This window comes from Chiloscyllium punctatum, chromosome 39 (genome assembly GCF_047496795.1).
Source record: "Chiloscyllium punctatum isolate Juve2018m chromosome 39, sChiPun1.3, whole genome shotgun sequence".
NCBI lineage: Eukaryota > Metazoa > Chordata > Chondrichthyes > Orectolobiformes > Hemiscylliidae > Chiloscyllium > Chiloscyllium punctatum.
Window position 1 is genome coordinate 56,769,930 of NC_092777.1, and position 15,938 is coordinate 56,785,867.

The window sequence follows — 15,938 nt, forward strand, 5'->3', positions numbered from 1 at the left end:
CTTTGCTACCCTTCTCCCCTGTTTTCCATTTGCCTCTGCTTCACCCATCCCCCCCATATTTTGTCACATAGCACTGGCTTCAGCCTTGGTCATTCACAGCTTCTAATCTCCCCATAATCTCTCCATGCACTGTCATTATCACCTCTTTACTGCTACCTTTGCTTCTAGAGCCATGACTCGCCTTCTCTCAGCCTCGTATAAATACCTCCCTATTTCTCCCCTTTTTTTTAGCTTTGACAAAAGGGTCAGTTAGACTCTAAACGTCGGCTCTTTTCTCTCCATACAGATGCTGCCAGATCTGCTGAGATTTTCCAGCACTCTCTCTTTAGGTTTCTACCATTTATGGACATAGAAGCCCCCAAAGATCTGGTTCAAATGATGTGATGACCCACTCATTGTCCTGTTACTTTCAAGTATTATCCAGCAATAAAGAGCAGTGCTTTGTTCTCTCCTAGATCAATAGCATGTCAACTTCAACAAACCCAGTACCATTTAAAGTAACAGTGTCAAGTGTGTGTACTCTGCCTCATACTGACCATTGAATGGACTGACTGGAAATGAGACAGTGGAAGAGCAGCATATTTTAAGTGGACAATATTGCAAAAATGTACCCTACCACTTCATGGAAAAATGTGAACCAGTTTTGACCGTACAGCAGAGCCAGACATTGTAACCATGGCAAATAGGAAGTTGATTGAATAACCAAAGGAACACGACTAGTTTAGGAGCAGGTAGCAAGATGCATTGCAGTTTTGATGGCGGGACATTTTAAGCCAGCCCTTCAAATCTGGAAATGGAGCATCCATTTTTTTTAAGGAAGGAATAGCAACACAAACTTCAATGCAAGATGGCAATTTTCACCTTACAATGATTTTAGGAAGAATTTTAAGGCTTAATTCCAATTTATGGAATAATTTATTTACATGTTAACTTACATACTATTTAACTTACTAACTCGAATCAAAGCTGAAAATTTTAGCGACAGAAGGAATTTTTCTATTCACACCAAGTAAACTAGTGCATAAATCTGTACTGCATCCTTCCTAACAATACACAGACCAACTCAAACTAGAAAATAAAAAGCAACTATTACAAAACATAATGATTTATACAATGTCAAGAATATAGTAGTCATGATTTGGAGATGCCGGTGTTGGACTGGGGTGTACAAAGTTAAAAATCACACAACACCAGGTTATAGTCCAACAGGTTTAATTGGATGCACACTAGCTTTCGGAGCGACGCTCCTTCATCAGGTGATTGTGGAGGGCTCGATTGTAACACAGAATTTATAGCAAAAATTTGCAGTGTGATGTAACTGAAATTATACATTGAAAAGGTGATTGTCTGTTAAGCCTTTCATCTGTTAGAATACAGTGATAGTTTCACTTCTTTCATGTGTAAATCACAAAATCCTTTTTTTTAAAACTGCATTCTCGGGTTAGCTGTTAACAATGGTGATAGCTAGACAATATGTTGAAGGTGAGAACATAGGGGGCTAACACCTCCAACATATTGTCTAGCTATCACCATTGTTAACAGCTAACCCGAGAATGCAGCTTTAAAAAAACGGTTTTGTGATTTACACATGAAAGAAGTGAAACTATCACTGTATTCTAACAGATGAAAGGCTTAACAGACAATCACTTTTTCAATGTATAATTTCAGTTACATCACACTGCAAATTTTTGCTATAAATTCTGTGTTACGATCGAGCCCTCCACAATCACCTGATGAAGGAGCGTCACTCCGAAAGCTAGTGTGCTTCCAATTAAACCTGTTGGACTATAACCTGGTGTTGTGTGATTTTTAACTAAGAATATAGTAGACATTTCCAAATTAAGTGGCTCAAGCTGTGCATTAAAACAAGTATTAAAGCCAACCACAGATATTATGGCATGGCCTAATTTTACACAGCAAGATTCCATTTGAAATCTGCAACATGCTTCAGGATTTAAGTAAATACTCATTTTTAAAGAATAACCACATCAGGTGATGAAAACAAGTAACCTATTGAAGTGCCAGGATTTAGCTCTCCAAGAGTGAGTTGCTATTGTACAATTGTTTGGGTAATACAACACCACACCAATTACTGGAATACTGTAACACTGATCGGAAACACTGAACCACTGTTTCAATGTTTTTGGTTGATACATTCCTCAACATTATATTATACCCGCTCTTTTCCCACAAATTTGACAAAAAGGCTAAAATGTGCTTTTCAGCATCAGTTAGTGCTGTGTAGAATAATTTTGATTTAATTGATTTACTATTATCACATGTACTGAGGTACCGTGAAAACTGCTGTCTTATGTACCTCACAGTCAGATCATACTATACAAGTGCATCAGGGTAACAGAACAGAGTGCAGGATACAATGTCACAGCTACCGAGAAGGTGCAGAGAGAGATTAACATTAACAGCTAGGGAGAAGCTGTTCTTGAATCTGTTGGTACATCAAACAAACTTTTATATCTTTTGACTGGTAGAAGAGGATGGGAGAATATATAACTGGGAATGGGAATATAACTTTGATTACGTTGGTTGCTTTCCTGATGCAGCAGGAAATGTAGATGAAGTCAATGGATGGGAGGCTGGTTTGCATGACAGACCAGGCTGTGTTCACAATTCTGGAGCTCCTTGGAGCCTTGGAAAGAGCAGTTGCCATACAATACCGTGCTGCATCCAGGTATGATGCTTTCTATGGTGCATCTGTAAACATTTAAGAGAGTCTTTATGGACATGGCAAACTTCCTTAGCCGTCTGAGGAAGCAGAGGTGTTGGTGTGCTTTCTTGACTGTTGCCTCGATTTGGGTAGGCCAGGACAGATCGTCACTCCCAGGAACTCGATGCTCTCGACCCTCTCCACTTTGGCACCATTGATGCAGACAGGAGCATGGCCTCCACTCCACTTCCTGAAGTCAATGACCAGCTCTTTTGTTTTGCTGACGTTGATGGAGAGATTGTTATCTTTATACCATGCCATTAAACACTCTATCTCCTCCGGTACTGTATCATTGTTGTTTGCAATCAGACCTACAACGGTCAGATATATGCACAGTACTGCACCACAGCCTTGAGTCATCTATTCTGAGGTTAAGTTAATTAGCTGGAATGGTACGAAATATAAAATGAAATCAATTAACACCAGACTTAAGAAAACTTAAGATTTCTGACCAAGCTATTTGGGCTTTGCAATAGTGATCAGTTTCACAGCTGCTCAGTTCAAATATTCATCAATAATTTCTGCACTTCATGCTCCAGGCTTGTTCCAGCATCCCCCGATCTCTAAAAGATGATAGTCATGCAGTAAAACGTGGGTCCTTTGCACTGTGAGGCAGCAGTGCTAACCACTGAGCTGCCGTGCCACTCTTACCTGCTAGCTGGAGAGCAAGCGAAAGATCCATGCTGCCTTGTCTTGGACAGGTCTGCCATGTTACACACAAATCAGTTGGTGGCAAGACCATCAGCAGGTTTTCCCCTGGAATCAAGACCCAGAGTAGGTCCAGAAGTACTGCAACAAGAGCTGGCAAAGGTCGGCAGTTCTGGTGCTCAGCAGTACTGTTCAGGCTTCCATGGCTGCTGCAATGAGGAGAACCGTTCCTCATTCTTCCATCTCTCAAGGTGGAATGTGTGAAAAGGGAGGTTCAGAAGGAGTTAAAAGCAAAGCAAGAGTTAGCTCTTATTGGGTTCCTGCCATCCTGTTGTTCAGGCATTGATTGCCTTTCATTTCTTCGACAAAAAACCACCTACCCAGCCTCAGGTCACAAGTGGCCTCTACCATTTCATCTGTTGGGCACAGTGCATGATGAAAATGTCAGCCCTTCCCCAGACCTTGGTTAATTCCAGCTGCAGTGTGTCAAAGCCCTTGAGTGAGTGTCATCTGACAAGGGGGCAGGAAAGCTATGCAGTTCAGGTCACCATTATCTTGCCTAAGTAAATATCCTTCGGAGCTCCAAGCTCAACTCCAGTGAGATCAGAAGATTTTGCCATTGGTTCCAATATCTATTCTCATGAATTTGCACATATCTCAAGTAGACAATACAACCAGATCTTGCCCTCTCAAGTCAGTATTTATTGACAAATGATTCCTGCAAGCTAATTAAAACAGAGTAAAACACATTATAAAGACAACCACAGAGTTTGACAGTTAAATTTCACCATCTGTGGGGACAAATATTCAACTACCTTGTCATGATGTGGCTAGAAAATACAATGTAGATTCTGATCTAGTTTTACAAATTATAACTACTTCTTAACTGCAATTATCAAATGTTAAAACTGACCTTTCTGCTTCCTCCTCAGTCACTTCCTTTTTCTTCAACAGGGCTGTGTTATTTCTTGTTACAACATTATTACTGGATAGGTTTTTCTGTGATTTCTTAAAGGAGCCCTGATCCAAGCTATTCTCCTCATTAGCTGGCATCTTAATCATGTTGCTGTCAAAACATATAAACATTCCAACAATCGCCTTAGAATCCATGTATACAAAACAGATGAACATTTCGTATCTTAATTCATGAGAAAGCATTAAGAATAACTCATGCTTCAGTACTAGCCCATATGCCCTGGTAACCTTCCAACGCTTTATTCAAATGCCTGTTCTTGAACAGTGGGTATATATAAACAATTAGTTTTTAAAAAATTAATTTATATAAAGGATAGTGAAATCAAGTTCCAAATGATACCAAGATGTTAATGTTCAATAAACTCACAAATGGCAAAAGTTTTGTTTCCAATGAACAGACATTCAGTAAGGAGACTAAAAAAGTGATATACAAGCTGATTCCTTGGGAAGGGTAAGACAGCATGGAATTGGCAGGATTTATCATCTCCAATCTTTGCCTTTGTCTCACTGCAGAAGAAAATATGGAAGAGAAGGCCAAGACAGTTCACCCCTGCCTGCAACCCTCACCCCCATGGATGCTCAAACCCAGGATGGTGAGGATATCTCTGGGTGGCACACTCTCAATATGTCTGGGCACCCGAGGCAGAAAGGTCCCCATGCGTGTCCGCCCAAAACATCAACCAGCAGACTTCCTCCATGCCAGTCTCAGACCATAGGACTCTACATCAACATAGTGGGATTAAAAGGAAAATTAAAACCTTCGGAGGGCACCAAGGTGGCAGGGGAGATATCTCAATGTATTTTGAATTTCACATTTTCACTTTACATCATCAACTGCAAGAATGAAGCTACAGAGGCTACACTTCCTTTTGCTACTCTGTCAGAAACCCCGCCTGAAGGATTACTATTCTGTCCCATATACTAGCATAAATCATTGCCATGTTTGAATGTAGGAGCATCAAATGTTGTGAAACCTTCTAATGATTTGTAACATTAACTTTTATTGCACAACAGGAAAGAGAGGAACTAACCGATAAGCTGTACTTGCATTTGGGAATAAACAGGGGCTCTTTGCCTTTCCAAAATCAGCACATTTACAGTCAATGAATGATGACTTCACCTGTCTTAGAGACAACTACTTACAACAGAACTAAGTTCTGTCCAGCTTGTTGTGCTGTTGCACTTTATCATGTTGATGATGTTCTCCTAATCAACACCCTCATCTTTGTTTGCAGAAGAACAATGCCACTCTCACAGCTCCTCACCATCCATCATTTCCCTTTTTGTCCAATCTAGCCTTCTGAGGCACAGTATGCAAAGGTTACACAGCCCACTCTGTCTGTAGCATAGCTTCAAGGAACCTCCAGATCCCTACAAGAATAGGAACCTCATCTTAAGCAGTCCTATCAAATGTCCTCAATGGCCCCAGTGGAGCATGTTGTACTGTTGACTTTAATTTCCTCTTGAGATTTGGCATACATCTATGGGATACGTCTTGCAAATTGGAATTCAATTCTTTTGGGAATTTCTTCTGTTGCCACCAGCTTAAAGGCATTGGTACAATGCCAGTGACCCACCAAAGCCAAAAGCTGTACCCTTGCCATTGATAAAATCCAATGTACCATACTGAATACCAAAGTGTTACTGCAGACTGAAATCATAGAATCCCTACAGTGTGGAAACAGGCCCTTCAGCCCAACAAGTCCACCCAGACCCATTCCACTACCCTATTATCCTATGTTTACCCCAACCAATGCACCTAGCCTACACATCCCTGAAAACTATGAGCAATTTAGCATGGCCAATTCACCAAACCTGCACATCTTTGGATTGTGGGAGGAAAGAGCTGAAAATGTGTTGCTGGAAAAGGGCAGCAGGTCAGGCAGCATCCAAGAAGCAGGAGAATCGACGTTTCGGGCATGAGCCCTTCTTCAGGAATGAGGAAAGTGTAAAAACAATGACTGCAGATGCTGGAAACCAGATTCTGGATTAGTGGTGCTGGAAGAGCACAGCAGTTCAGGCAGCATCCAAGTAGCTTTGAAATCGACGTTTCGGGCACAAGAAGGGCTTGTGCCCAAAACGTCGATTTCGAAGCTACTTGGGTGCTGCCTGAACTGCTGTGCTCTTCCAGCACCACTAATCCAGAATGAAGAAAGTGTGCCAAGCAGGCGAAGATAAAAGGTAGAGAGGAGGGACTTGGGGGAGGGGCGTTGGAAATGCGATAGGTGGAAGGAGGTTAAGGTGAGGGTTTATAGGCCGGAGTGGGGGTGTGGGCGGAGAGGTCAGGAAGAAGATTACAGGTTAGGAAGGTGGTGCTGAGTTCGAGGGTTGGGACTGAGACAAGGTGGGGGGGGGAGGGGAAATGAGGAAACCCAAGCACCTGGAGGAAACCCATGCAGACACAGGGAGAACATGCAAACTCCACACAGACAGTCGCCCGAGGCTGGAATCAAACCCAGGTCCCCAGTGCTGCGAGGCAGCAGTGCTAACCACTGAGCTACCCTGCCACGGTCAAGAAATGTGATATAGCATCCGCTGATATTCTTGGTTGTATGCATTAATAAAATTAGACCATAGAGAAAAGATATCAGACTTTGAATACAATTGCAAACATTATCATTTCATAAATAAGTGAGAATAATAGGATTTTAAATTGATTTTTGAATAGTTTCCACGATTCAGAAGAATATTACACTTACTTCAGAGATGTGGCTTTCTGATTGGAGCTTTTTGGGGTCAAAAGTTTATCAATAGTTGGGTAGTTGTTGTGCAGCATTGTGGTGACAGAATTCCCAACGGTTCCCTTGTTACTCCTGTAAAGCAAGAAAATTAAAAATTATTCAACCCACAAAGACAAAACATCTTGCAATGAAGTTATTTTATTTGGATAAACATGAGCAAACACTCTCCAAGTTAAGCATTTTGACTTTGTTTAGCAAATCCTGACAGCTTTCAACATGTTGTATTATACACGGAGGCAATGATGTTGGTCACCATTACTGAGACTGGATTTATTAATTCCAGATTTTATTGATTGAATTTAAAATCCACCAGTCAGCATCTCTCTCCAAAGCAAGATATGGCTGAATTGTTTCAAGCTTGCATACTCAAGTATAAATAAACTGCATTGCAATAGAGTTGATAAAATAAATTTATAACCATGACTTTTACCTATTGATTCATGGTGTGGGCATATTTTAAATCAATGAAGCATCGTACACATTGTAAAGTCTGCTTTTCTATCCATATAGTGAATCATAATAAACATTTCACGATAACCATTTCACAAACTGCACAGATATGTGGAATTTATGTTGTGTGGAAAATCTAGAACAGCTAAGATTGTTCTCCTTGCAGAGAGAAGGTCAAGAGGATATTTGATGGCTGCATTGATAAATAATGAAAGGCTTTAATGCAATGAAGTCAGAAGAAAAAGTTTCCACAGAGAGGACAATTGGTAACCAGAAAGCAGAGTTTATGATAATTGGTCATAATCCAGAGAATGAGGAAAATTTTTGTTATGATTATGAAATTATGATAATAAAAATGATCTAGAATTCACTGCCTGATAAAGTGCTGGAGGTAGAACCATGGCTTTCAATAGGCAACCAGATATATACTTGTAAGATTGACATTTGCAGAGTATGTGATACAACTGGGAAAATTTAACTAATTGGATAGAGTTGCACAGACACGATGGACCATTAACAGCTCCTCAAAATAAAAGACAACAAAAGAATAAATTTAACATCCGAGCACATCCGTCCACTATTTTAGCTAACCATCATTCTATGTAATTAAATGTCCTTCTCATCTCTAACCCTGCCATCAGACAGCAAAAGATTCCAATCTCAGGCTATCTTCTCCATCTTATCCGGCAGCTAACTGCAAATATTGTGTCATCTTTCAGTGATAAAACCACCATCCATTATCGGTGTAAAATAGAAATTACAACATAGAAACAGCTAATCCTTGAAAAGGATTTATACTGATGTTTATATTCCACACAAGCAATCATCCTAATTGCACATATCTGCCCTGTTCACTTTTATTCACTATGGTCTACTTAGTACTGTACTCAATTGGCACATTAGAGCATGTTACAGCGGGTTTAACTGGATGGTAATTAAAAGCAGAAGAGCAAACTGTAGTACACTTGGACCTGAAAGCTGCTGAGCTCCAGGAAAGCACTGTGGCGTTAAGTTTCATTTATGATAGAATCCGTAGTATTGCAACTCTACAACTTTCTTTTTTGAAATTACAGTGCAATAAGAAGAACACGTAGATCATTAGTGTCTATGTGAGCAGGCTAGCAGACTGGTTCTCCAGCCAGATTCTGCTTTCTCAGACAGACCACAGGTGATGACAAATGCAAGAGCTTCACCATCAAGCCAGTCAGTCTGGCTCAAATTAAAACAAATTAGCAATTGGCCCTTTCTCATGAATGACAGTACCCCAAATCCATTCCGAAACTAATTAATACTTTTCAGCACAGTACATAATTTATTAACTGCAGGTTATTAAATCATGGGATAAATTCAGGATGGCAGTCTTTTCATGTTGAAAAAAATAGAATAAATAAATGCCACAGTAAGATACATTATTCCTGACATACAGGCATCACAGCACGGAAGGAGACAGCCATTGAATCCATGTTGGCCCTCTAGAAAGCAAACCAGAAAGTCCCCACTCTATCTGATTCGAGATAGTCAGCATGGCTTTGTGTGTGGGAAATCATGTCTCACAAACTTGATTGAGTTTTTTGATGAAGTAACAAAGAAGATTCACGAGGGCAGAGCAGTAGATGTGATCTATATGGACTTCAGTAAGGCATTTGACAAGGTTCCCCATGGGAGCCTGATTAGCAAGGTTAGATCTCATGGAATACAGGGAGAACCAGCCACTTGAATACAGAACTGGCTCAAAGGTAGAAGACAGAGTGTGGTGGTGGAGGGTTGTTTTTCAGACTGGAGGCCTGTGATCAGTGGAATGCCATAAGGATCGGTGCTGGGCCCTCTACTTTTTGTCATTTACATAAATGATTTGGGTGCGAGCATAAGAGGTACAGTTAGTAAGTTTGCAGATGACACTAAAATTGGAAGTGTAGTGGACAACGAAGAGGGTTACCTCAGATTAGAACAGGATCTGGTCCAGATGGGCCAATGGTCTGAGAGGTGGCAGATGGAATTTAATTCAGATAAATGCAAGGTGCTGCATTTTGGGAAAGCAAATCTTAGCAGGACTTATACACTTAATGGTAAGGTCCTAGGTAGTGTTGCTGAACAAAGAGACCTTGGAATGCAGGTTCATAGCTCCTTGAAAGTGGAGTCGCAGGTAGATACGATAGTAAAGAAGGCGTTTGGTATGCTTTGCTTTATTGGTCAGAGTATTGAGTACAGGAGTTGGGAGGACATGTTAGGCCACTATTGGAATATTGCGTGCAATTCTGGTCTCCTTCCTATCAGAAAGATGTTGTGAAACTTGAAAGAGTTCAGAAAAGAGTTACAAGGATGTTGCCAGAGTTGGAGGATCTGAGCGAAAGGGAGAGGCTGAACAGGCTGGGGCAGTTTTCCCTGGAGCGTTGGAGGCTGAGGGGTGACCCTATAGAGACTTGCAAAATTATGAGAGGCATGGATAGAATAAATAGACAAAGTCTTTTCCCTGGGGGCAGTGAGTTCAGAACTAGAGGGCATAGGTTTAGGGCGAGAGGGGAAAGATATAAAAAAGACATAAGGGGCAACTTTTTCTCGCAGAGGGTGGTACGTTTATGGAATGAGCTGCCAGAGGATGTGGTGGTGGCTGGTACAGTTGCAACATTTAAGAGGCATTTGGATGGGTATATGAATAGGAAGGGTTTGGAGGGATATGGGCCGGCTGCTGGCAGATGGGACGAGATTGGGTTGGACCGAAGGGTCTGTTTCCATGCTGTACATCTCTATGACTCTATTGCATTGCACTGCAAGTTTGTTTTCCTCAGGTGCCATCCAATTTTCTTTTGAAATCATTCACCAGCACCACTTCCATCAATCTCACTGACAGCAAGTTCTGGGTCATTTCCACTTATTCATAGAAAATAACTTCCTTTATCGTTTCCCCAGAGTCCAAATTCTGTGCTCCCTATTCCTTGTGTCTCAGATTATGGGCACAGCTTTTCTTTCTATCTTCTCTAAATTTATCATAACCTGTGTCCTTTATCACATCACTTCTCACACTTCTTTACTCCAAGAAGAATAACTCTAGCATCAACAATTGCTAAATCCAATTGCTAAATTCCCTCAGCCAGGGAATCATTCCAAAAACTTTCCTCCTCTAAACATTATCAAGAATCCTCACATCCTCTCTCAAGTGTGGTAGTATCCAGGAGTGGACAGTAATAGTGCTGAAAGTACACAGAAGCATGTATGAAAGGGCAAAATCCATTCTTTACTAATAAAAAACAAAATGTACCATCATACTATTAAACATTTCTGTAAAGTTCAAAGATCAAAAGGTACTTTCAATTATATTTGGGAATTAACTTTTTTTATTCTTATATCCTTATTATAGCTTTCCAGAAATCCACTAACCGATTGTTGGCTGTAAAGTTGGCTGCTAGTGACACAGTTGCGGTCTCTCTCCTTTTCGACAAGACAGGCACGTCTATCGTACTGGTACTGCGACCACTAACAGGAACTGGGAAAGCTCTGGGCTCTTCATCCTGCCATTCGGAAGAAACAAAGACCGGAATGGAGAAACAACAGGTTATTCTACAAATATGTCCATTGTTTTTGAAATGAATTGCTTGTATTTAAAACAGAAAATACTATCCTTCTACACTGTGCTGAAGCCAAGGTCATACAATAGCCACTTTTACCTTCCTGGCTCTCATCAACAACAAATGACTTGTCATTAAATGGTTAAGTCATAAGTACAGTGGAACGATCTTTTACAAGAAGTTGCTTTCTCTTCAACTATCTGGTTTAGTACAGTATGTGTGACATCACTAGATTTAAAACTAACTTCATCTTTCCACTACAAGTTACTCAAGTGGTTTCCCACACATCAGTTAGGGGAGATCCAACAGCAAGGATTACAGAAGAACTGTATAATTCTTTGAAGTATAAGACATTCAGGTCATGTAAGTGAAGATGAGTATTCTTTTCAGGTCTCCAATTGGGTCATCAGTAAATCCAGCATTTGGACAGAGCTTGGGGACAATACTATTGTATAAAATGATTAAGCTGGATGAACCAAGGCTTCAAAAAAAGGTGACATGACAGAAGGAGGAAACTACAGTCCCATTAGTTAGACACCAGTAGAGGTAACATTTTTGACAGAATACTTAGGAATGATGTAAATGATTGCTTGGACAGAAAAGCATACATGGGACACCCATAATGGTTTCACAAAAAATAATCACATCTTGCAAACCTAACTGCAGTTTTTAAAAAGTTATTGCTATCACAATAGTACAGATTAAGGATTATTGAATTGTGAATTCATTTGGTCAATTTGGTACCTGGATTTCTATGGACTAAAATAGGTTCAAAAATAAAGGATCAGAAACCACTTACTTTAAAATATCCACAGGCATCACCTGACCCACACAGTTAGGCCAGATTTCACAGTGGGACCTTTACTGCTTGCTATTTTAATACATGATCTGAATGAAGGCATGGGGGGAACAATCTGCAAACTTTCAGATAGCATGAAATTTCATAATTGTGTTAAGGAGTGTGAATGATGCAGGGTGAATTCTCTTTATTCATATACGCTTCAGGGAAAGTGTTAAAGAAGATGAAGAAACTAAGAAATCCATACTTCCAGGTGCACAAATTCTCAAAATCACATATGAACAACACTGTGAAGAGCAATTAAGATACTGTGATGCATTAAAAGGACAACTCACACAATAAATAATGTTGTCCTCACAGAACAAAGCTTCCAAACTCTTTTCCTGGTGGGGCTTATTTTAATGCATTAGATGGTTTGTGATCCCAGAGTGAAATTTGGAGGGCAGGAGAGTTGTTCATCCCCTCCTTCCTTCACTTCTCCCAATCCCCTACCAACTTTAACCCTCATTGCCACATGGTGTGGGGAGGTGGAGGGTAGTCGACTAAAAGGCAGTGACAACAACCACAGATTGGGAAGCCCTGTTGAAAATGACCAGGCCTGACTTACAATATGATGTCTGGTTTTGTCAGATAATACCAACGCTTTGGAAAGGACAAAGGAAAGGAGCAAGATAAAGTTAGTTTTAAACTTAGTGATGACTTAATCCCAAAATAAATCATTTCAGTTATTAAGACAGGTGAAAAGAATTGGAATTCTGCATTTTAAAAAAGCCTAGGTTTAACAATGATATGATTGAGGCATACAAGATGATGAAAAGAATATATTGTGTTTCAGTTAGCTATATTTTACAATCAAATAGGTTAGGAATGACCCAGGATGAGAACTTCCAATTATGTCACACAAGATGTGTTTTGATTTAATTTGATTTATTTATTGTCATGTACATCTTGTTACAAAATACAGTGTCATATAATGTTGCCACTCTCCTGCGCCATTTTAAAACACAGAAAAATAAACCAACACATAGAACACAAAGGTAGAGAAATAAAGTGTCCAACATTGCAGTGATTCTTCTGAAATGCTCTGCCGTGGGCCTGGAGGCCAGGCATGAGTCCCCTTCACCGCGCTGCCACTGCTGCAACGAAAGTCCCCGTTCTTTGGCACTCTCTCACCTCCATCGATGCCCTCACCACTATGAGTTTTTTCTGGACCTCGCCAATGCAGATGCCACTGATGCTTCTGGGTACCAACCTGACCTCCGCCACTGCCTGAGTCAGCTTCAGGCCCACCTCAACAATGTAGCCGCAGCTGACGCCAACGGCATACTGGGCCCAAACTCACCTCCACCACCGACTTCATGACTCTGCACTGCACGCAGATGCCACCGCAAAACCAAATTGGACTCCACAGCAGCAGCCATGAGTCGTCTCTAGGACCAACTCGATGATGCAGCAGTTGTTGGGAACCCAAACTTGCTTCTGATGCTGTTGCCATCAATCCATGCTCCTGGAACTACTTAAATTTGCACTGCTGGGCCCACTCGCCTCCACTGTTGGTGTTGCCATGACCAAGCTCTTCACCAAGAGATAAATAAAATAAAAGAGAAAAAAAAAGATAGAAGAGAGACAAAAAGGAGGAAAGAAACAAAAACAAAGTGGACGGAACAGACGAGCTCCAGAGGTCCTTCTCTTCCTTCTTCATTGGAAGGGTAAAGGAGTTACAGGTCAGAAGCTGGTTCTTTGCCTAGAGAATTATGAACCTATAGAGGTCTTGAACTAGTTTTCATCTCATGCAATGACTGTCATCTCACACAATCTACAATTATGTGGGACACAGTAAATGGTCCAAAGGGCCTTGTGCTGTTCCTGTATTCCCTATAAACTCAAGACAGCATGACTAAGTTGTAGCATGACACTCAAGCAAATTAGCAGCTGAGGAACTGCCAGAATAATTAATCTTCAACAGCACGCTGAATCACAGTGGGACAGAGCTACCTCAACTTTCCATTATAAATGCAATTAATATACGACCACTCAGCACGACAGTTTAAGAGGACATTTCTCAAGCTTTAACTATTAGAATGTTAGCATTCAGATAGCCTTGTAGAATACAACTACTGCAGTCATGTTCCATGAAAAAATATTTCTACAGGAAGCCAATTCTATTCTGCCTGGTGTACTTGAATATTGTTGGTGAGACTTTTAATTCCTGGCAGTTAAAGACAAATTACTTTTAATTCATGGATTAATCACTTTAAAAAAAAAGTATCATTCGAAAATGTAAGTACAATCAAATGGAGAACTTCCACAGGAACAGACGAACAGGAATAGGGCATTCACCCTCTTGAGCCGGGTCCACCATTCAATGAGATCAAAGTTGATCTTTGGCCGAAATCTACTTACCTGCCTTTGGCCCATATCCCTTAACACCTATGTTTCATAAAAAAATCTCAGGTTTAAAATTAACAACTGATCTAGCAGCCATTGCTTCTCAGAGAACATTTCTATGGAACGTAATGTTTTCCTGCATGATCTTGCTTCCTAAAATATAGAGTGTCAAATGAAGAAGCAATTTAATATTGAATGTGAAGCAGTGCCAAATTAGTTGAAAACCATGCATTTGAAACCTTTTATGAACAGCTCAAATAAAAACCAGAGATAGCAAGTTAAAGTGGAAGAGCTGCTACTTCAAGTCCACAGCGTTTTGTGAGTATAGTTGAGCTGGTTCTTTTGGAAAGATGTGATTATTTGAAATGGTACAATTGAAATTAAAGTTTCTGAAGGTGGTTACTGTGTGCAGTTTTGGTCTTCTTATTTAAGGAAGGATGTAAATGCAGTTCAGAGGAGGTTTACTAGATTGATACCTGGAATAAATGGGTTTTCTTATGGGGATAAGTTAAGTTAGGCTGGTCATGTTTTCAGTGCAGTTTAGAAGAGAGAGAGGTGATGTGGTTAAGAACAAAGAAAATGTACAGCCCAGGAACAGGCCCTTCGGCCCTCCCAGCCTGAGCCAATCCATACCTACTGCCTAAACCTGTTGCCCAATTCCTAAGCATCTGTATCCCTCTGCTCCCCACCTACTCATGTATCTGTCCAGACGCATGGTTGAAGCATACAAGATTCTGAATGGTCCTAATAATGGCCTAGACGTGGAAAGGATGTTTCCTCTTGTGAGTCTGTCAGAACTAGGGGGCACTGTTTTCTAATTCAGGGTCACTCTTTCAGATAATTTTTTTTTCCTTTCTGAAGGTTGTGCCACTTTGGAGCTCTGCCTCAAAAGGTCATTAAATATTCTTTAGAACAAGGTTGATAGATTCTCGTTAGATAAAATCTGTGGTTATTGGGAGTGAATGGGAGTATGGAAGTCAAAATGTTATCAGAGCAGCCATGATCATACTGAACGGTACAGCAGGCTCGAGGGCCTGAATGGTCTACTTCTGCTCTAACTTTGTATATTTGTATGAGTGACTACAGTGCAAAGTTCAGGACATTCAAACAAGAGGTAATTAGTGAAAGATTTGGTGGGGGAATAAGTGCAATATACTGAAACATTTAAAAAGGACAGGCTGTCAAAATAATCTTTAAACTGTTTGAGTTTATTTTTGTACCATTTTAATATTACTTTCTTTATTCCAGCTTGAATAACTGTTCAAATAACTTAGAAAGCTTCATTACATTCAGGAGATCAAGAGGCTAAGATACTCTTTGAGCGTCCAGAGAAGTGAGGGACATTTAGCGGTTGGAACTGTACTCCAGGAAATGACCAACACTTCTGTAAATTGGAGATGGAAAATAACAAATAAAACTATACAGGATTCTGAAGGACAAATGGCAAAATCTTGTTGACGCATCAAGGCACGCTGTTAGTGGGAGAGTTAATTTAGTGAGTTAGCTAGTTTATAATTACCAGAACATTCCAAGTGGTCCTCTTCTCTGGGGATGTCTTGCTCAAACTGGATAGTTTTTTCCTCCCATCAGCTGAGCTATCAAACAAAGCCAGGAAATCATCTGCTCTCTCTTCACTAAGCAGGAAACAG

At 40.4% G+C, this 15,938-nt stretch overlaps 1 protein-coding gene across 2 annotated transcripts in view; it reads right to left on the reverse strand.

Moving 5' to 3' along the window:
* Positions 1-15,938, reverse strand: part of cep131 (centrosomal protein 131) — a 134,705-nt gene that overhangs the window by 95,021 nt on the left and 23,746 nt on the right. For both annotated transcript variants that reach the window (XM_072558775.1, XM_072558774.1), the window contains exons 4-7: positions 15,809-15,923; positions 10,915-11,045; positions 7,048-7,161; positions 4,287-4,439 (exon numbers count right to left, since the gene is read on the reverse strand). In XM_072558775.1, the coding sequence (XP_072414876.1) occupies positions 4,287-4,439; positions 7,048-7,161; positions 10,915-11,045; positions 15,809-15,923 (513 nt within the window). The remainder of the gene's footprint in view (positions 1-4,286; positions 4,440-7,047; positions 7,162-10,914; positions 11,046-15,808; positions 15,924-15,938) is intronic.